Genomic DNA, 21,963 nt, shown 5'->3' with positions numbered 1-21,963 from the left:
TTGATCAGCTTCTAAGGTACTTGACTGCTGAACCATTTACATTCTGAGGGTCTATACTCTATACCTACTGCTGTAAGTACAAGTATTAAAATGTTATTATTGCCGTAATGAATTCTCTGCTACCAGACAGAAGATTGAAAGATCCTCTCTGACTGGATCAAATCGTGAGGTCATCGTCAGCACGGCCATCTATCCCTTCGCCATGGCCATGTTTGAGCAGTTCATCTATTGGACCGACTGGAACACACGTAGCATCTACCGGGCCAACAAATACGACGGTTCCGATCAAACAGTAATGATTCAGAACATCCCCTCCAGGCCCATGGATATTCATGTTCTGGCCAGCGGGAAGCATCATCAGTGTGTCAGTCCCTGTCAGCAGTTCAATGGAGGCTGCAGCCATATCTGCACACCAGGTATGAACATCACTTTTTGCTTTTTTCACACCAATATCAATGGCAAACATGCTCATGCATTGCAATCTTGTTAGGGCCTAATGGAGCTGAGTGTCACTGTCCGTTAGAGGGCTGGTACCTTGCTGACAATAAGCATTGCATCCCTGATAATGGTACCCGTTGCCAGGCGGGCCAGTTCACCTGCCTGAATGGCCGCTGCATCCGTGCCCAGTGGAAGTGTGATAATGACAATGACTGCGGAGATGGCAGTGATGAGCTGGAGAGAGTTTGTGGTAGGGAACCTTTTTCTCCCTTGGTGTCCCTGCATTGGTCTTACAATCATACATGTGCTATCTGTTACTAATTTGACTAACAAGCTCTGTCTTTCGCTGTAACAAATGACATTCTTAGGAGACAAGACTGATTTCAACTTGTTTGGTGTGTATGCTTGTGTCTTGATTAGAATTGAATCAATTAACATGCTCCAAGACTAACACATTAATCGTATTTTTGCATGCAGTCCCTCAGTTCCTGTCATCATTTGTAGCCTTGTCAGGTAATCCTGTGCACGAGTGCAAAAAGCTTGATTATTTTTATGATCTCTGACATCTTGGATTCCCTTTTTCAGCCTTTCACACATGTGAGCCTACAGTGTTTACCTGTGGCAATGGGCGATGTGTGCCTTACCACTATCGCTGTGACCACTATGATGATTGTGGCGACAATAGCGATGAGGGCAGCTGTCTGTTCAGACCATGTGACCCCAATGCTGAGTTTGCCTGCAACAATGGTCGCTGCATTGCTAAGGATTACGTTTGCAATGGCATCAATAACTGCTATGACAACGGCACCACAGATGAGCAAAACTGCCGTGAGTAACACGCAATAATTTTAATATGCTATTTTTCAACAACTTAAAATAAATATGTGTCAGAAGTCCCACCATAGTTAATTTCATGTGTGTTACAGGGAACACGCTCAGTTGACGATTTAATGCCAATGCTAATGCTTTTTTTGTCCACTGCTGTCAACAGTGTGGCTTCAAGAAGTGTTGTTTATCCATTGTTTATGAATACACCACACTCAGTCTATTCAATTGAATAGACTGCAAAGACAAGATATTTCATGTTCACACTGAGAAACTTTGTTATTGCAAATATTAGCTCATTTGGAATTTGATGCCTGCAACATGTTTCAAAAAAGCTGGCACAAGTGGCAAAAAAGAGTGAGAAAGTTGAGGAATGCTCATCAAAGACTTATTTGGAACCTCCCACAGGTGAACAGGCTAATTGGGAACATGTGGGTGCCATGATTGGGTATAAAAGCAGCTTCCGTGAAATGCTCAGTCATTCACAAACAAGGACGGGGCGAGGGTCACCACTTTGTCAACAAATGCCTGAGCAAATTGTTTAAGAACAACATTTCTCAAACAGCTATTGCAAGGAATTTAGGGATTTCACCATCTACGCTCCGTAATATCATCAAAAGGTTCAGAGAATCTGGAGAAATCACTGCACGTAATATTGAATGCCCGTAACCTTCGATCCCTCAGGCGTTACTGCATCAAAAAGCGACATCAGTGTGTAAAGGATATCACCACATGGGCTCAGGAACACTTCAGAAAACCACTGTCAGTAACTACAGTTGGTCGCTACATCTGTAAGTGCAAGTTAAAACTCTACTATGCAAAGTGAAAGCCATTTATCAACAACACCCAGAAACGCTGCCGGCTTCGCTAGGCCCGAGCTCATCTAAGATGGACTGATGCAAAGTGTAAAAGTGTTCTATGGTCTGATGAGTCCACATTTCAAATTGTTTTTGGAAACTGTGGACATTGTGTCTTCCTGAACAAAGAGGAAAATAACCATCCGGACTGATCTAGGCGCAAAGTTCAAAAGCCAACATTTGTGATGGTATGGGGGTGTATTAGTGCCCAAGGCATGGGTAACTTACACATCTGTGAAGGCACCATTTGTGCTGAAAGGTACATACAGCTTTTGGAGCAACATATGTTGCCATCCAAGCAACGTTATCATGGACGCCCCTGCTTATTTCAGCAAGACAATGTCAAGCCACGTGTTACAACAGCGTGGCTTCCTAGTAAAAGAGTACGGGTACTAGACTGGCCTGTCTGTAGTCCAGACCTGGACCATTGAAAATGTGTGAAGGCTAAAATATCAGAAGGGAGACTGTTGAACAACTTAAGCTGTACATCCAGCAATAATGGGAAATAATTCCACTTCAAAAATGTGTCTCCTCAGTTCCCAAACACAGTGGTAAAAATGCTTTTTTTGCAATAAGTTGCTGCCATTAAATTCTAAGTTCATGATTATTTCCACAAAAAAAAGAAGTTTCTCAGTGTGAACATGAAATATCTTGTCTTTGCAGTCTATTCATGAATATAAGTTGAAAAGGATTTGCAAATCATTGTATTCTCTTTTTATTTACCATTTACACAACGTGACAACTTCACTGCTTTGGGGTTTGTAACAGAGGCCATATATATGACATACAACAAGACAATATTAAGGTGTGGGCCCAAAGGCACAAAACCTTCGCAACACACATAGCCATGCAAGCTACAACGCTAACATTACACTCTCATTTAAACAGCAACATCATGCTAGGTTAGCCTATTTTGTAAAAGAAATACAAAATGACAGCTTACAGCTCCCGTGTGTGCTGCAGATTGATGGATAGTTGGCAGCACTTCAGCCTTCATTTTTAGATGTGTAGCCAATCCTGCCTTTTAAAATGCTGTCGACCTTGAAGTGGTGGGCATCTATAAGGGGCGTATCAGAGGCAGTATTATGTCTATTAAGAAGGAGGTTCACCTCGTCATTAAAACCTCTTCTCCTGAAAGTGTAGCATACGAATGAGGGAGGCGAGAGACTTCTGTTGGACATACACAGGCTCTAGGTGTAGGGACAGTAGAGGACCTTCAATTGTATTACATATCTAATGCAATGCTATTTAATGCTATATTTAATGGCCATTTGTTGCTTTAAATCTTGATCTAGCTGAGAGAACCTGCCAGCCGGAACACACAAAGTGTCAGTCAACCAACATTTGCATCCCACGTTCATACCTGTGTGATGGAGATAACGACTGTGGAGATATGAGCGACGAGAGTACTACACACTGTGGTAATGGTTAACAGCAATTCTTTCAAATACATCCAAAATGTACTGTTTCTCTGTCCTAAAGGTAGTGTTTTTTAAACATTCTGGTAATTGAACTGATTATGTGTCTGGTTAGTTAGTCCCTTAGGATGAAAAATGACTTACCCAATTGCTGTTTTGTTTCTTTCCCCGGTTGTTAAATGAACGCCTTACATCAGGCCTGGGCAAATATTTTGACTCCAGAAGCCATTTAGAGAAAAAAATGTGTCTGGGGGCCGGTACAGTATATAAATATACGCACGCACAAACACACACATATATAAGCTGTGACAATCTGCTGAACAATATGTGTTTGGGTCCTATTTTTAGGAACACTAATACAAAACCTCACAATAATGTCTGATTGAATACTAAAAACGTTATGACAGACCACCTTAAAAAACAGAATGCCATCCATCCATCCATCCGTCCATCCATCTTCTTTCGCTTATCCGAGGTCGGGTCGCGGGGCAGCAGCCTAAGCAGGGAAGCAGCCTAAGCAGGGAAGCCCAGACTTTCCTCTCCCCAGCCACTTCGTCCAGCTCCTCCCGGGGGATCCCGAGGCGTTCCCAGGCCAGCCGGGAGACATAGTCTTCCCAACGTGTCCTGGGTCTTCCCCGTGGCCTCCTACCGGTTGGACGTGCCCTAAACACCTCCCTAGGGAGGCGTTCGGGTGGCATCCTGACCAGATGCCCGAACCACCTCATCTGGCTCCTCTCGATGTGGAGGAGCAGCGGCTTTACTTTGAGCTCCTCCCGGATGGCAGAGCTTCTCACCCTACGTATCTCTAAGGGAGAGCTCCGCCACCCGGCGGAGGAAACTCATTTGGGCCGCTTGTACCCGTGATCTTGTCCTTTCGGTCATAACCCACAGCTCATGACTATAGGTGAGGATGGGAACGTAGATCGACCGGTAAATTGAGAGCTTTGCCTTCCGGCTCAGCTCCTTGTTCACCACAACGGATCGATACAGCGTCCGCATTACTGAAGACGCCGCACCGATCCGCCTGTCGATCTCACGATCCACTCTTCCCCCACTCGTGAACAAGACTCCTAGGTACTTGAACTCCTCCACTTGGGGCAGGGTCTCCTCCCCAACCCGGAGATGGTACTCCACCATTTTCCGGGCGAGAACCATGGACTCGGACTTGGAGGTGCTGATTCTCATCCCAGTCGCTTCACACTCGGCTTAAAAAACAGAATGGAATTTTAAATTTTTTTACTGAATGAGACCCCCAGTAAGTACATGAAAATAAAGAATGTGGGATTTACTATATTAACTATGAAGGATAAAACACTGAATATTGACAACATATGAACGTCGCTCCTCTTTTACTTCTCACACCCCTTCTCGATCCACATTATTTACAATCAAGCGAAACACAACAAAAATGCAACGAACATGGCGAAATATGAATACGAAGGGTAAAAAAAACCCACCTACAATCTGATATAATATCACTTTTCTTGCAGAACTTTGTTGTAAAAATTTCCTTCGTTTGTCCCTGACACCCACATTTCAGGCTCTGGAAACACTCTGTGGAAACACTGCCCTCCCATACTGCTTGGTGCCTCGTCTGAGCTGCTGTGACTTACATTACCATTATAACTAATTAATTTCCATAGTAACTAATTAGATGACCATAGTAACTAGTATATCATGCAGATTCCAAGCATTGAAAGACTTAGTATAGTTGAAGACTTACGGTCATTAGAAAACATCACTGCACATCATAATGGCAGCTACACTTTCCATCTTATACATCTAATACAGTGGTTCTTAACCTTGTTGGAGGTACCGAACACCACCAGTTTCATATGCGCATTCACCCCTTCTTTAGTGAAAAATAAAATGTTTTATTTTTTTCAAATTCAAGAAAAAGTCATACGTTTTTTTACTGGTCCACAAAATGAACCGTGCATGAACATCACCTTGTTCAAAGAACAAAACCAACACAGTGCATGAACTCACAACACCTTACACACATTACCATGAATTGATTAACGTGGACCTCGACTTAAACAAGTTGAAAAACTTATTGGGGTATTACCATTTAGTGGTCAATTGTACGGAATATGTACTGTACTATATAAACTGTACTGTTTCATATAATGTATTCTCTTCCTTTGCAATCTACTAGTAAACGTTTCAATCAATCAATCAAAAAACCTGCAAATCAGATGGAAAATTAGAGGGAACATTGTTTGGGGGTATCCACAATACGCTGATAGGGACAAGTTGTTATTTACAGGATAAGTCGGATGTGTCTTTACCTCCGTGGCGGACGCTCCGCCGAACCCCTGAGGCCGACTCACCAAACCCCTAGGGTTCGATCGAACCCAGGTTAAGAACCACTGATCTAATACAATGATTTGGGAATGTCCGGCGGGCCAGATTGAAAAGCTTAATTTGCCCAGGTCTGTCTTGCAACTTCAACACATACTTCTATTCTTACATGTATTGTTGCATGTACAGGTTGATTTGTTGCATAAAATAAGGCTAGTGGAAACTAAATACAACATGGCGTACAAATCAATAGCTCCGCCAAGCCTCAGAAACCCCCACAAAGTAACACTTTCCAAAAAGTGATGTCATGCCTTGCCACATTTTCCACATAGCAACATCCACATGTTCCGAAAGCGAGTTCCGTTGTTCCAGCGGTCGTTGCATCCCGGCCCACTGGTACTGTGATGGAGGGGCCGACTGTGCCAACGGATCTGATGAACCCCTCTTCTGCAGTGAGTGTCACGCTGCTCAAATGGCCTTTGCTGGCTTTGTGTGTCTGAACTCATCACCATCAACCCACCCCCTCCCCCAATGTTGTGTGTGTTGGTGCCTGTCTGCCCCTCTGTGAGAGAAGTGAGTGATGCACCCGTGTATCTCTTTGTTGACAAGGTAGTCTATTGTGTTGTGGATTTGACCGGGGTGCACCCCCTTCCAACCTCCTTTTGTCTTGTGGGGGTTCCACAGCCTCACTTTGGCTTTTGTTTAGATAGCTAACCATGAGTGGGAATGTGGACTTACTAAGACTTTTTTTTGCCAGTTTGAAAGGTCTGCCTGTCTATTTTACCAGCAATTGGGAGGGTGGGTAATCTCAATCAGTCATAAAAATGTATGTGTAGCTTTCATGTTTTATAAAGGCTAAAATATTGATGATATAATTGTTGTGGCAGTGTTCTCCTGATGCTTGCATCACAACAATAAGTATGAATCAGAGTCTGAATGATTATTTGTTGATATGTTCCCTGTGATTGGCTTGTGACCAGTCCAGGATTTAGCCCACCTCTACACCAAAGTCAGATGAGATATGCTCCAGTTTAGCAATGAATGCAAAAAAACAAATGACTAAATAAAATGTGTGAGCAGGGATTATATTTTGCCTCTGTAGGCAGGGTAGCCAGAACCTGCAATGCAGATCAGTTTGGTTGTGATGATGGAAGGTGCATCGCCTCATCCTGGATCTGTGATGGCGACAATGACTGCGGTGACATGAGTGACGAAGATCAGAGGCACAATTGTGGTACGTACCATTTAGAAATTGTTTAAAAAAAAAAAAATCCATATTCCCTGTCACTATTTTTCATTGAACTAATTGAAACATTAATAATGTAATCATTTGGACTGGGTTCCAAATTCAGTATTTTATAGGTACCGTCTGTAATATCGAGTATCGATTCCTGTAAAATCAATTAGCCTAGCATATTTCAATACGTCTATGTTGCACATGCAGTTGCTGACACGGCAAACGGACGTTTTTATAGATATGTTGCAATTGTCAATTGGTTGGTTAGTTGAAGTTTATTTAAAAACATGTCTAGAATTTTAGCATGATTCATCACATATTTTAATTTTTTTAACAACTTGTACTAAAAAGAGTATGAAGAAGCAATCTATTTAAACCTACCCCCTTTCCACGTCACAGCAATTACTAACACATATGTATTCAATTTGTAACACAATTTACATCAATGAATTCTAAATACAACAGTAGCTAGTTAAGTCAGTTATGATTTCCATAATTACATTGATAATATCATTTTTTTTTAAGATCAAGACAGTTATTATTCTTTTTCATTGTACTTTGTAAACACTTGTTGTTTGAACATCCTCTTAAACCGTATAAACTTAGTGCATTGTTTGATTTTCTTTGCTTAATCCATTCCATAGTTTATTTCTACACACTGACATACTAAAGGTTTTAAGTGTTGTACGTGCATGCACATGTTTTAAGTTGCCTGTTTCTCTAAGGTTATATTTAGGGATGTCCGATAATGGCTTTTTGCCGATATCCGATATTCCGATATTGGCCAACTCTTTAATTACCGATACCGATATCAACCGATATATACAGTCGTGGAATTAACACATTATTATGCCTAATTTGGACAACCAGGTATGGTGAAGATAAGGTACTTTTAAAAAAAATTATAAAATAAAATAAGATGAATAAATTAAAAACATTTTCTTGAATAAAAAAGAAAGTAAAACAATATAAAAACAGTTACATAGAAACTAGTAATTAATGAAAATGAGTAAAATTAACTGTTAAAGGTTAGTACTATTCGTGGACCAGCAGCACGCACAATCATGTGTGCTTACGGACTGTATCCCTTGCAGACTGTATTGATATATATTGATATATAATGTAGGAACCAGAATATTGATAACAGAAAGAAACAACCCTTTTGTGTGAATGAATGAATGAATGAATGGGGGAGGAAGGTTTTTTGGGTTGGTGCACTAATTGTAAGTGTATCTTGTGTTTTTTATGTTGATTTAATAAAAAAACAAACAAAAAAAAACAAAAAACGATACCGATAATAAAAAAAACGATACCGATCATTTCCGATATTACATTTTAACGCATTTATCGGCCGATAATATCGGACATCTCTAGTTATATTTCTCTTCTTTTGTTGAGAAGAATTGTTGTACATTCTTGGGTAAAAGGTTATAATTTGCTTTGTGCATAATTTTAGCTGTTAGCAGATGCACCAAGTCATAGAATTTCAACATTTTAAATTCAATAGATAAAGAGTTAGTATGTTCTCTATATCCATGCATTATCCTGACTGACCTCTTCTTTAACATTGTTATTGAATGAAGTGTCCTTTTGTAGTTATTTCCCCATATTTCTACACATGTGGTAACACAAGCAAGCAGTAAAGAATATTCAGTGGTCTAGAACTTGTTTTGCATACATTTCAGTGCCAACAAAACAAACATGCTTGATAGAAACTGCTCAAAAATAAAGCTCCACTTTTCACCCCATGCTAATTTGCTAATTGGATATGTGATATAAATGCCACAGATTAACATTAGCGATTTTACACGGCAATTTCAACACCTCCAAATGTGATTATCAAAACTATACCTAAGATGCACGTTACAATCAAACAGTTGGTGTGTAATAGATACAATACTTACAGCATAAACACTGCATCGGGCTCAACAAAAGACAAGCCAAGCACATTCATCTTAATGGCAGAGACTACTTCGAGACTACGGCAACACACTAAGGACATACTAAAATGATGAATAATAGCAAATGAGACTGTAAAGTGTAAGAAAATAAGATCTAGCAACTGGACATCAGAGTTATCATTATCAGCTAAGTGTTAAATTTTTAATTTAAAAAAAATCATTATTAAACAAATGTATTTATTTATTACTAAATGAACACACACTCAATTATTTAAAATTGATACCGTTGAGTACCAATATTCCTAGGTAACAGGAATTGGTACTGTATCAGTTCAAATGTGAAAACTACCCAGCCCTATTATGAATAGTGTTCTATGTGTGTGTCTATCTTACTTTGTCTAAATGTGTTTTTGATAGTTATCCATGTCTTGTGCCCCGAATTGCTAAGGAAACAGTATAGTGAGCGTGATTTCAACATGCAACAATTCTGTTGATCTGAGTCGCTTGCTAAGTGCACATCTTTGTTGTAGTTGTATATTGATTTGTAGTTTTTCTGGTGGCAAGCTGATGTTAGTGGTTGTCTATTGGTTAGTAGTTGTTTGTCATAGTTTTTCCATAAAAAAATGGTGCTGTTATATTAGTTGATGAATGTATAGACCAGTATAGGAGATTTTTCTATTTTAAAAAAGGTGTGAAAAAACTAAGTACCGTATTTTTCGGAGTATAAGTCGCACCGGAGTATAAGTCGCACCTGCCGAAAATGCATAATAAAGAAGGAAAAAAAACATATATAAGTCGCACTGGAGTATAAGTCGCATTTTTGGGGGAAATTTATTTGATAAAACCCAACACCGAGAATAGACATTTGAAAGGCAATTTAAAATAAATAAAGAATAGTGAACAACAGGCTGAATAAGTGTATGTTATATGACGCATAAATAACCAACTGAGAACGTGCCTGGTATGTTAACGTATCATATTATGGTCAGAGTCATTCAAATAACTATAACATATAGAACATGCTATATGTTTACCAAACAATCTGTCACTCTTAATCGCTAAATCCCATGAAATCTTATACGTCTAATCTCTTACGTGAATGAGCTAAATAACATTATTTGATATTTTACGGTAATGTGTTAATAATTTCACACATAAGTCGCTCCTGAGTATAAGTCGGCCAAACTATGAAAATAACTGCGACGTTTAGTCCGAAAAATACGGTAGTCTTATTTTCTGGGTCTACAGATTTATACCAATACTGTAAAACGGGCAGGTAACGCCAAACGACTTCTTCACAAATGAGCTTTCCTACCCGTGTCCTTCACACTCACAACTTTGACTCATAAAAATGATCTAATCTCAAAAAAATTATGATCACGTCTTATCTTCATACCTGGTTGACTTATATCCGGGTCAATATGGTATTGATGATATTTTGGAGAGTACAGTATGTGCAGCGACACATCTCAGGCTCCTGTACAGTTCAAGGAGCTGACATTCCTCATTTCGCCTGCCTCACTCATTACTTTGAGCATGTATCCTTTAACCTGGCTCAAGTGTGTGCTGCACTATAAGATGCCTACAGCCCTGTAGGAGGCTTACTTTAAACAAAGTGGATCAGCCATGCTAGACCAATAAAGAATTTCCAGTCACGGCTGAATGTTTTTTGAAATACAGTTTGGAATGTTTGGACCGTGTTCATCATCTTCATCCCTTTCTTCCTTGTGTGATTGCATTCAGCCAACCGCACATGCTCCAGCCTGGAGTTCACCTGCGAGAACAACCGGCAGCCTCAGCGCAAGTGCATTCCTCGCGACTGGCTGTGTGATGGCGATGCGGACTGCACCGACGCCTTGGATGAGCATCAGAACTGCAGCCGTAGATCCTGTGGCATCAATGAGTTCACATGCAGCAATGGCCTCTGCATACGTAGTTCTTACAGGTCAGACTAAGCAAAGTCTTTCACAAACGCCATCTGTCCATGCCACGTGGAACCATGCTGTGGATGTTCTTTGAAACCATGCTGTGGATGTTCTTTGAAACCATGCTGTGGATGTTCTTTGAAACCAGGTGTGACCGACGCAATGACTGCGGCGACAGCAGCGATGAACAGGGCTGCGCCTATCAGCCCTGCCAGCAGCAGCAGTTCACCTGCCAGAATGGCCGCTGCGTGTCACATGACTTTGTCTGCGACGGGGATAACGACTGCGGCGATAAGTCAGATGAGCTGGAGCACATGTGCCACACCCCCCCGCCCACCTGTCCCCCAGGAGAGTTCATGTGTGACAACGGACACTGTATTCCCCTCAGCCAGGTGTGCAACCGCGACGACAATTGCTCCGACAACAGTGACGAGAAGGGATGCGGTAAGTGTGACCATCTGATACGTTTTGTATCCGACACACTTTGACTCCCAAAACCTAAATGTAAAGAGTCAGAATAGTGCTGTGCTTCTCTAATTCAAGGTATTAATGAGTGCACAGACCCATCCATCCATCACTGCGACCACAATTGTTCTGACACCCACACTAGCTTCATCTGCACGTGTCGCTCCGGCTACCACCTCATGTCTGACGGCAAAACGTGCGACGATGTCAACGAGTGTGCCGATACGCCGAGCGTGTGCGGCCAAGTGTGCGAGAACACGGTGGGCTCGTACGTCTGCAAGTGCGCCCCGGGGTTCCTACGCCAGCCGGATGGGCGCAGCTGCCGCCAGAACAGCAACATCTCGCCATACCTCATCTTCAGCAACCGCTACTACCTCAGGAACCTGTCCACGGACGGACAGGCCTACTCGCTGATCCTGCAGGGTCTTACCAGTGTGGTGGCCGTAGATTTTGACCGCGTGGACAAGCGCATGTATTGGATCGACGTCAACCGCAGAGTGATTGAGAGGATGTTCTTCAACGGCAGCGACAGAGAGGTGGTGGTCAACGGGGTTCTGCATGGTGAGGGCCTCGCGGTCGACTGGGTTGGCAGAAAACTCTACTGGGTGGACAGTTTCATGGATTGCCTTAAAGTAGCGGAACTAGATGGGCGTTTTGTGAAGAAACTGGCGGAACACTGTGTGGATGCCAATAACACATTCTGCTTTGAGAACCCCAGAGCCATGGTGTTGCATCCCAAACATGGGTGAGTAGAAAAAACATAAAGGTCGAGCCTGGTTACTGGATTGGCAGGATCACTTTCATAGATATATTTTTGGTTCATCCCACATTCCAAAAACATGCATGTTAGGCTAATTGCACACTCCAAATTGTCTATTAAGTCAATTAATGCTTATTTGTGTGTCTTGCAATTGGTTGGTGACCAGTCCAGAATGTACTAAAAGTTAGCTGGGATAGGCTCCAGCTCACCCGTAAGCATAATGAGGATATGTGGTGTAGAGCAAAATAAATTGATAACTAAATTTTCCATTTTAAATAATAAAAACCCCAAAACATAAGAACACCACCAATGGCTAGCACAGACTCTGGGCAAATTAAGGCCCTGGGGCCACATGCGGCCCGTTAAGCTTTTCAATCTGGCCCGCCTGACATTCCCAAATCATTATTTTAGATGTTTAAGATGTAAAGTGTAGCTGCCATTATGATGTTTTCTAATGACCGTAAGTCTTCAACTATACTAAGTCTTTCAATGCTTGGAATCTGCATCATATACTAGTTACTATGGTCATCTAATTAGTTACTATGGTCATCTAGTTAGTTACTATAGTCATCTATTTAGTTACTATAGTCGTCTACGTCACAGCAGCTCAGACGAGGCACCAAGCAGCGTGGGTGGGGAGCATTTCCACAGAGTGTCTGTCATAAAGTTTTTTAGCATTCAGTCAGACATTATTGTGAGGTTTTGTATTCGTGTTCCTAAAAATCAGATATACCGGCCCCCAGACACATTTTCTTCTCCAAATTTGGCCTCCCCGAGTCAAAATAATTGCCCAGGCCTGGGCTAGCATGTGGTACCCATGATGGTTTAAGAGTACATATTTAACAAATACATGTCTATATGTGTTACAGTTAGAAGTAAAAGTTTGTAACAAGATGACTGCCGTACAGGCTGTCATTCACGGCTGTCTCACCAGAATGTGAATGTTCGTTGCTATGGTGGTTGCTATATTATTACCGTTGAACTTGTGAGGGAAATCGTATGCTTTGCCAAACATTGCTTTTGTAACATCACATTACCTCTTTGTTGTGTGTGTGTGTATTAGAGGGGCCTAACTTATATATATATATAGTTGGACCAAGACAAGAGTGGGATTGCAGCTCATCCGAACACAAGCGCCCTTAAGGCAGCCACTCTTTGTAATGTCATACAGCAGCTTTATCATTTAATATAATTGTACTTATACAGTACTATATACGTATAATATGTACCTGGTATCTATTTCAAGTTATAATGCCTTAAACATCCCTCCAATCATTTTGGTGAAACATTCGCTTGCAATCAGGAGAATAGCATCTCTGTCATTGCTATGGCAACCACAGATCAGCTACTTTAGAGGTCTACAGTACAGTATATGCTTTGTTATACACCATAATAGTTCCATTATGCATGCAGGTGTTTTACCTTGTTGATACAATGGTCATGGGTTGTGCCTTTTGTTTCTTAGATATGTGTACTGGACCGACTGGGGAGACAAAGCCTTCATAGGTCGAGTTGGAATGGACGGAACTAACAAAGTAGTGGTCATCACCACCAAGATAGAGTGGCCCAATGGACTCACCATTGACTACACCAATGACAAGCTGTACTGGTCTGACGCACATTTGAACTACATTGAGTGAGCACATGTTGTGTGTCTGCAGTTAGCTTACAATTAAGAGTTTCAGACTTGCAGTTTCATCCTTCCATTTTGCCATCTCAGGTACTCAGACCTGGATGGTCACCACAGACACACAGTGTATGATGGAGTCTTGCCTCACCCGTTTGCCCTGACCTTGTTCGAAGACACGGTCTACTGGACAGACTGGAACACACGCACGGTGGAAAAAGGCAACAAGTACGACGGTTCTGGTCGCCAGGTTCTGGTCAACACCACTCACAGACCTTTTGACATTCACGTGTGCCATCCCTACAGGCAGCCTATTGGTGAGTTGCAGCAGCTTCTCATTTCTAAGAGTGATATATCTCATCCTGCTCAGCTATTCTAAGCACATGTTTAGATTATCAATACGAGTCCTCTATGTAATCCGCTATGGTAAACTGGGATTGTTTGGTCCGTTCTTGCTCCTTCCCCCGGTAGTAAACAACCCCTGTGGGGTGAACAATGGAGGCTGCACTCACCTGTGTCTCATCCGTCACGGGGGACGGGAACACACCTGCGAGTGTCCTGACCACTTCCTGGCAATGCAAATAGGAGGTGTGACCAGATGCCTTCCCATGTGCACCAGCACCCAGTACAGATGCACAAACAATGAACGGTTTGTTATCTTGTCTTTCTTTGCCTTCTGGATTCTCTTAGTTTCCTCGCACGGCCACTATTGTCAAATTAGCTGGCTACATAAGTGCGTTTTTTTTTTTGATTGATTGAAACTTTAATTAGTAGATTGCACAGAGAAGTACATATTCCGTACAATTGACCACTAAATGGTAACACCCGAATACGTTTTTCAACTTGTTTAAGTCGGCGTACACCTCAAAGTGAACTATCCTCTACATGTTAAAAATTGTACAGTACATTTGCCCCTCAATGAATTTCAGCCCTCTAGAGCCGACATGACTCATGGATACCCAGTCCATGACACTCCTGCACATCATGCCTGACTAAATATCTTGCTCCTAGAGATGTGTCATTGCGAACCAATCAAGTCTTTTGAATGACTCTACAATTTGTGAATCTGAGCCGTTTGTTGATGAGCCATTTTTCATGCACATGCAGATGTGCGTGCCACACGACTGGCACGAGAGAATGAGTCAGATTCAAAATAAACATTTGGGTGATGTGTGGAGATTTAGATGATTCTGGTTTATTGTTTAATGGGGATATTCTAGGAACTCTATTGTCAGACCAGCACACATGAGGCGCATGCAATGGCCTGAAATGAATATATGTCAAGTAGTTTAAAGCGTACACACACCAGGTAGTCACAACTTTTTATTCTAGTTTTATTTTTATATACAGGTATACATTTTATTCTTGCTTATTTCTATATTTTCTTTTCTTGTATTGTTAAATGCTATTTTACTACAATTGGAAAAAAATCTAAATAGTGATGTCACTGTCAAAGATTGGACACCACTCTATGGAATGTTTACAATGAAAACCAAAAAATAAAATTAGAGTCAATATTTCAGAATAATTCCCACGAATAGAGTAAAATAAATTGTAAAATAGATTGTAAATTGAAATCATTCTGACCTACATCTTAACATATAACTTTTACCAGTGATCGTTTCTGTAATTAAAAAAAAAAGCAAAGAAAAAAAACTAATAACGAGCCAGTGTTTGGAACAGGTCTTTACTTGTTACTCACTTGTGTTGCTAGCTACTTGTGTTGACTCATTTTCAGCAGATAGTAAATCTGTACCGCTATACGAGCTGTACACTGTCTACTCTCAGGGATATATAATACAAAAGCCAAAAGCAGTGAAGTTGTCACGTTGTGTAAATGGTAAATAAAAACAGAATACAATCATTTTCAATTTATATTCAATTGAATAGACTGCAAAGACAAGATATTTCATGTTCACACTGAGAAACTTTTTTTTTTTGACAAATAATCATGAACTTTGACTTTAATGGCAGCAACACATTGCAAAAAAGGCATTTTTACCACATCGTCTTTTCTTTTAACAACACTCAGTAAAGGTTTGGGAACTGAGGAGACACATTTTTGAAGTGAAATTATTTCCCATTCTTGCTTGATGTACAACTTAAGTTGTTCAACAGTCTCCCTTCTGATATTTTAGCCTTCATATTGCACCACACATTATCAATGTCTGGACTACAGGCAGGCCAGTCTATTACCCGCACTCTTTTACTATGAAGCCATGCTGTTGTAACACACGGCTTGGCATTGTCTTGTTGAAATAAGCAGGGGCGTCCATGATAATGTTGCTTGGATGGCAACATATGGTGCTCCAAAACCTGTATGTACCTTTCAGCATTAATGGTGACTTCACAGATGTGTAAGTTACCAATGCCTTGGGCACTAATGGGCACTAAAACACCCCCATACCATCACATATGTTGGCTTTTGAACTTTGTGCCTAGAACAGTCCAGATGGTTCTTTTCCTCTTTGTTCCGGAAAACACCACATCCACAGTTCCCAAAAACAATTTGGTGAAATGTGGACTTGTCAAACCACAGAACACTTTTCTACTTTGCATCAGTCCATCTTAGATGAGCTCGGGCCGAGCAAAACCGGCTGAGTTTCTGGGTGTTGTTGATAAATGACTTTGACTTTGCATAGTAGAGTTTTAAATTGCACTTACAGATGTAGCGACCAACTGTATAAATAAATGATAAATAGGTTGTACTTGTATAGCGCTTTTCTACCTTCAAGGTACTCAAAGCGCTTTGACACTACTTCCACATTTACCTATTCACACACACATTCACACACTGATGGAGGGACCTGCCATGCAAGGCGCTAACCAGCACCCATCAGGAGCAAGGGTGAAGTGTCTTGCTCAGGACACAACGGACATGACGAGGTTGGTACTAGGTGGGGATTGAACCAGGGACCCTCGGGTCGCGCACGGCCACTCTACCACTGCGCCACGCCGTCCCAACTGTAGTTACTGACAGTGGTTTTCTGAAGTGTTCCTGAGCCCTTGTGGTGATATCCTTTACACACTGATGTCGCTTTTTGATGCAGTACCGCCTGAGGGATCGAAGCTCACGGCCTTGCCGCTTACGTGCAGTGATTTCTCCAGATTCTTTGAACCTTTTGATGATATTACGGAGCGTAGATGGTAAAATCCCTAAATTCCTTGCAATAGCTCCTTGAGAAATGTTGTTCTTAAACAATTTGCTCAGGCATTTGTTGAAAAAGTGGTGACCCTCGCCCCATCCTTGTTTGTGAATAACTGAGCATTTCATGGAAGCTGCTTTTATACTCAATCATGGCACCCACATGTTCCCAATTAGCCTGTTCACCTGTGGGATGTTCCAAATAAGTGTTAAATTAGCATTCCTCAACTTTCTCAGTCTTTTTTGCCACTTATGCCAGCTTTTGTTAAACATGTTGCAGGCATCAAATTCCAAATGAGCTAATATTTGCAAAAAATAACAAAGTTTCTCAGTGGGAACATGAAATATCTTGTCTTTGCAGTCTATTCAATTGAATATAAGTTGAAAAGGATTTGCAAATCATTGTATTCTCTTTTTATTTACCATTTACACAACGTGACAACTTCACTGCTTTTGTATTATAAAAGTGGTATGTGAAATGTGATATGTGTAGCCACTTAACTACTCTACCAATGTCTGGATTGTAAGAAGACAGATTTGAAATCAGAAAAACGCTAAACAAAAGGCCTTAAAGTCTGCTCCTTGTCGCTTCATCAGTTGTATTCCAATCTGGTGGAAGTGTGATGGTCAGCAAGACTGCGGAGACGGCTCAGACGAGCCGTCCACCTGCCCTGCTCGCCACTGCCGACTCGGCCAGTTCCAGTGCAACGACGGTAACTGTACCAGTCCGCATTTCCTGTGTAACGGCAAACAGGATTGCCACGATAGCTCAGATGAAGATCCCGTGCTGTGTGGTGAGTTATGGTTCTCACATGACCTATTGTCACCATCCTTTTCTCCATTTGAAGTGTTGATTCCCCTCCAGTGACACACCAATGTGAAGCTCACCAGTGGCAGTGCGGGAATAAGCAGTGCATCCCTGAGTCGTGGCAGTGCGACAGAGAAAATGATTGCGCTGATCAATCAGATGAAGACCCGTCGCATTGTTCCACTAGGACATGTCGCCCTGGACAGTTGAAATGTCGTAATGGACGCTGCATACCTCAGAGTTGGAAATGTGACACGGATGATGACTGCGGGGACAACTCTGATGAGCCTCTAGACGAGTGCAGTAAGTCCACTTTTACATTCCTGCATCATGTTTTCTGTTCTAGAAGTTAGAATAAGAAGGCATTTTCATATCCAGTGAGAGGACCTTCAGAACAGAATATTCTATTTCCAGTTAGTGGTCAAATGTAACATAAACACAAGAAATTCTTTAAGCAACATTTTAGTCTGGTTACCGGTAAATGTCATGTGAGGTCCTTAAAACACAAAAACACAAACTATATTTAGACAAGTGTGAGCTTAATTTTTTGGACCATTGACTTATGGTCAATGGTCTCTGATCTTAGGTCGGAGATTGAGTTCAACAGTTGAACAACTCTGAGGTTTAAAATTCCCCTCGATGTCTTGCTGTGTTTTCTTTCAAAGTGGGGCCGGCGTATCGATGCGACAACCACACCGAGTTCACCTGCAAGACCAACTACCGATGTGTGCCGCTGTGGTCGCTGTGCAACGGCCACAACGACTGCAGAGACAACAGTGACGAGGAGGGCTGTGGTGAGTCCTCCAGCTCAAATAGGACATTGATGACCAGGAGGGCTGTGGTGAGTCCTCCAGCTTAGATAGGACATTGATGACCAGGAGGGCTGTGGTGAGTCCTCCAGCTTAGACAGGACATTGGTGTCCCCTCTGTACCATGTTCCGCTGTGTGTGAAGCTCTTTCCTACCCACTAAATCACAAAAGCGTGGAAATAACCGGGTGTATTTAAGGAGTGAATTCCACTTAACTGAACTACTTTCCACTTAACATTCACCTCAGCTTCCAGTGCAACATCACACCCTGTGATGTAGTGTAAGTTGCCGACTAGAGCATCTGTTGGATAATATATATGTTATATGTGTTGTAGCTCTGTCCGTGCGTGAGGGGCCCGGGTTCATACAGGGAGCTTTGTAGTCTACACACACACACTAACCGGCCCTCCCGGTTCTTATCAGAGGCCCTTACTCCATTAGTGCCATGCCCGAGCAGGGGGGGAGATCTGCGCTAATCTTCCCTTAAGAATGCAGCAGATGGGCCAGGTGGAGGATGAGGAGGGCAGGACTCACTCTATCTTTGACACCCAGCACTGTGTGCTCACACCAGCTCTCCTCCACTTCCCTGCAGCCTTATCCTCTGCACACACACACACACACACACACACACACACACACACACACACACACACACATACACATAGAGGTCACCCATCTGTCTTAGACAAGCTCCTCCACTCCCCCCTTTGCGGTTTAATTAAGAAACGTGATGGCTTGTATAACAAACTTCAGCGTAACTTAAGACCCCCAACAGTGAAGTTATGAAAGCAGTGATGGCTTTGCTTGGAGTGTACTGTGTGCCAACACCCTGTCCAAAAAGGTTTGCCGCAGATCAATCTGTCATTTAAATTGAGTATTAACACAGGGAGAGAATATCTGGTGATAACATAATGAGAATAAGGATTCTTTTATTACCAATGTGTAATGGATCTTATGAAAACAAAGCTGCTCCTTCCACCTGCTAGATTGTCTGGAATTAAAACTGAAATTAAATGATCATCATGCTGGTTCTGGCTATAATCACTGGACATCAGATACTATACATGAACATGGAATTCTATAAATCTCACAAATATTGCTGATATCATTAAACTATAATACGACATTTAAAAATACAAAATTGGGGGAGGTGTGGCTCATATGGTAGAGCGGTCGCCCAGAAACTAGTGGGCTCCTGGTTCATTGCCGTCGTGTCCTCGGGCAAGACACTTCATCTACTGGCCCTCAGTGTCACCCACACTGGTGTTGTGGCAGGACTCCATGGCACAGGAGATTTTCTTAATCTCATTGTGATATTTTGGAGAAATAAATATTGATAATGTACGGGGTGATTCAAAAAGAATAGGCCAAAATTATCACTTGATATTTCAAAAAGGAAAAACAATAGAAAAGCTAGCTTGAACACTTGTGTTGTACATAACTATTTATTTCATGCTATACAAGTGCTGAATATGGCCAGCACAGACAACATAAAGACCCAAACACGCTCCAGGATGTTGCTATTCACTTTGTTAAAGTTAAAGTACTTCAAGATTCAAGATTGAATATTGTTTATTGTCATATGCACAGTTAAACAGACAGTTTGCCGTACAATGAAAATCTTACTTTGCTAGTCCACCCTTCAACAAGTCACACGGTACTTAGCTAAAAATAAAAAATAAAAATAAAAATTTATATACAAGGCACAGTAAGTAACATAACATTATTGCACATTCTGATTGACAGTCAACAGTATAAATATGGAGGTGGGTTGGGTCACAGCAGCAGTTAAAGTGTCTTTAGTAATCAAAGGTGAAAAATGTCTACAGTGATGGTTCACAGTTCGGGGGTGGTCATGGTAGCTGTCTCGTTCAAAAAGACAAAAGTAAAACGGGGGGGTGCTAGCATTCACACGTTAGCATTCACAAGCCTGATGGCCTGTGAGTAGAAACTCTTTGTCAGTCTTGTAGTCCTGGATTTCAGGCTCCTGTATCGTCTGCCTGATGGTAGGAGGCTGAAGAGACTGTGCTGGGTGTGTGTACTGTCCTTTATGATGTTGTGTACTCTCCTGGTGGCCCTGGTAGAGTACATGTCCTGTAGTGAGGGGAAGGCTGCTCCTGATATGTACTGAGCAGTTTTAATCACTCGCTGGAGTGCCTTCCTGTCCTTAGCAGTGCTGTTTCCATACCAGACCATGATTGAGCTGGTAAGGACACTCTCAACCATACTTCTATAGAAGTTGCTGAGAATTTTGTGTGGCATGCCAAATTTTCTCAGCCTTCTTAGGAAGTACAGTCGCTGCTGGGCTTTCTTTATTGTTTGTTGGGTGTTGTGATCCCAGGTGAGGTCCTCGCTGATGTGGGTCCCAAGGAATTTAAAGGTTTTCACCCTGTCCACCTTTGTCCCCCCTATGTACAGAGGTGTGTACTGTGCACTCCTTCTCCGTGGGTCAATAATCATCTCCTTGGTCTTGTCTGTGTTCAAGGAGAGATTATTATCCTGACACCAGGCCACCAGTTCCGCTACCTCCTTTCTGTATGCTGCCTCAGCTCCCCCGGTGATCAGTCCGACGACCGTAGTATCATCTGCAAACTTGATGATACTGGTGTTGTTCTGGGAGGCCACACAGTCGTGTGTGAAGAGGGTGTACAATAGGGGGCTCAGCACGCAGCCTTGGGGGGTCCCTATGCTTAGAACCTTTGTGCCTGATGTCTGGTTGCCGATTCTGACTGACTGGGGCCGGTTTGTGAGATAGTTCAGGACCCAGTCACAGAGAGCCGGTGTCAGACCAACAGTGAGGAGTTTAGCAGTGAGTTTTTGTGGGATGACCGTGTTGAAAGCAGAGCTGTAGTCGATGAATAATAGTCTGGCATAGGTGTCCTTGCCCTATAAGTGAGTGAGGGTGGTGTGGATGACGGTGTTGACTGCATCCTCAGTGGACCGGTTCTGCCGGTAGGCAATCTGTAGAGGGTCCAGTGTGTCTGGGATGTGATGTGTGACATGACTATCCTCTCAAAGCACTTCATCACTTCATCAAAGTACTTGAAGTGTTGATTGCTGCTGTTAGTCGCCATTTTGAGGGTAAATAAACACGTGGTCTTTCTACAATTGAACGGCGCCGAAAGGATGACACGACCACAACGGTGAGATTGTAAGACAATAAAACCTGGATAACTCCTGTATCAAATGATTCAGTCTATTACAGTGTTTTTTGTGTGTTGATTCCTTTTTAATCACTCTGTAGTAGAATAAAAATTAACAAATACTTGTTCACTTTTCAAATTCATCTAGGTGAAACTGCTTCCAGAGTTGACTTTTTGTCTCAATTATAACAGTAGAACAAAAACAGCACATGTTGCTGGGCCTGGCTTGAGGTCCTGAATGTAGTAGAGGTCATGAAGCTACATTTGAGAAATAAAATAAAATACCATAATATTTAACTGA

The 21,963-nt window shown here is 42.0% G+C and overlaps 1 protein-coding gene across 1 annotated transcript in view; it reads left to right on the top strand.

Moving 5' to 3' along the window:
* lrp2a (low density lipoprotein receptor-related protein 2a) overlaps positions 1 to 21,963 on the top strand; it is a 161,955-nt gene that overhangs the window by 85,735 nt on the left and 54,257 nt on the right. The window contains exons 42-56 of the mRNA XM_061971676.1: positions 127 to 416; positions 491 to 688; positions 1,024 to 1,266; positions 3,416 to 3,541; positions 6,175 to 6,294; positions 6,945 to 7,076; positions 10,724 to 10,925; positions 11,054 to 11,349; positions 11,449 to 12,115; positions 13,596 to 13,766; positions 13,851 to 14,074; positions 14,229 to 14,406; positions 17,500 to 17,696; positions 17,768 to 18,013; positions 18,376 to 18,504. Coding sequence (XP_061827660.1) covers positions 127 to 416; positions 491 to 688; positions 1,024 to 1,266; positions 3,416 to 3,541; positions 6,175 to 6,294; positions 6,945 to 7,076; positions 10,724 to 10,925; positions 11,054 to 11,349; positions 11,449 to 12,115; positions 13,596 to 13,766; positions 13,851 to 14,074; positions 14,229 to 14,406; positions 17,500 to 17,696; positions 17,768 to 18,013; positions 18,376 to 18,504 — 3,419 coding nt within the window. The remainder of the gene's footprint in view (positions 1 to 126; positions 417 to 490; positions 689 to 1,023; positions 1,267 to 3,415; positions 3,542 to 6,174; positions 6,295 to 6,944; positions 7,077 to 10,723; positions 10,926 to 11,053; positions 11,350 to 11,448; positions 12,116 to 13,595; positions 13,767 to 13,850; positions 14,075 to 14,228; positions 14,407 to 17,499; positions 17,697 to 17,767; positions 18,014 to 18,375; positions 18,505 to 21,963) is intronic.

This window comes from Nerophis lumbriciformis, linkage group LG13 (assembly GCF_033978685.3).
Source record: "Nerophis lumbriciformis linkage group LG13, RoL_Nlum_v2.1, whole genome shotgun sequence".
Classification (NCBI taxonomy): Eukaryota; Metazoa; Chordata; class Actinopteri; order Syngnathiformes; family Syngnathidae; genus Nerophis; species Nerophis lumbriciformis.
This window is presented reverse-complemented; position numbering and strand designations above follow the sequence as displayed.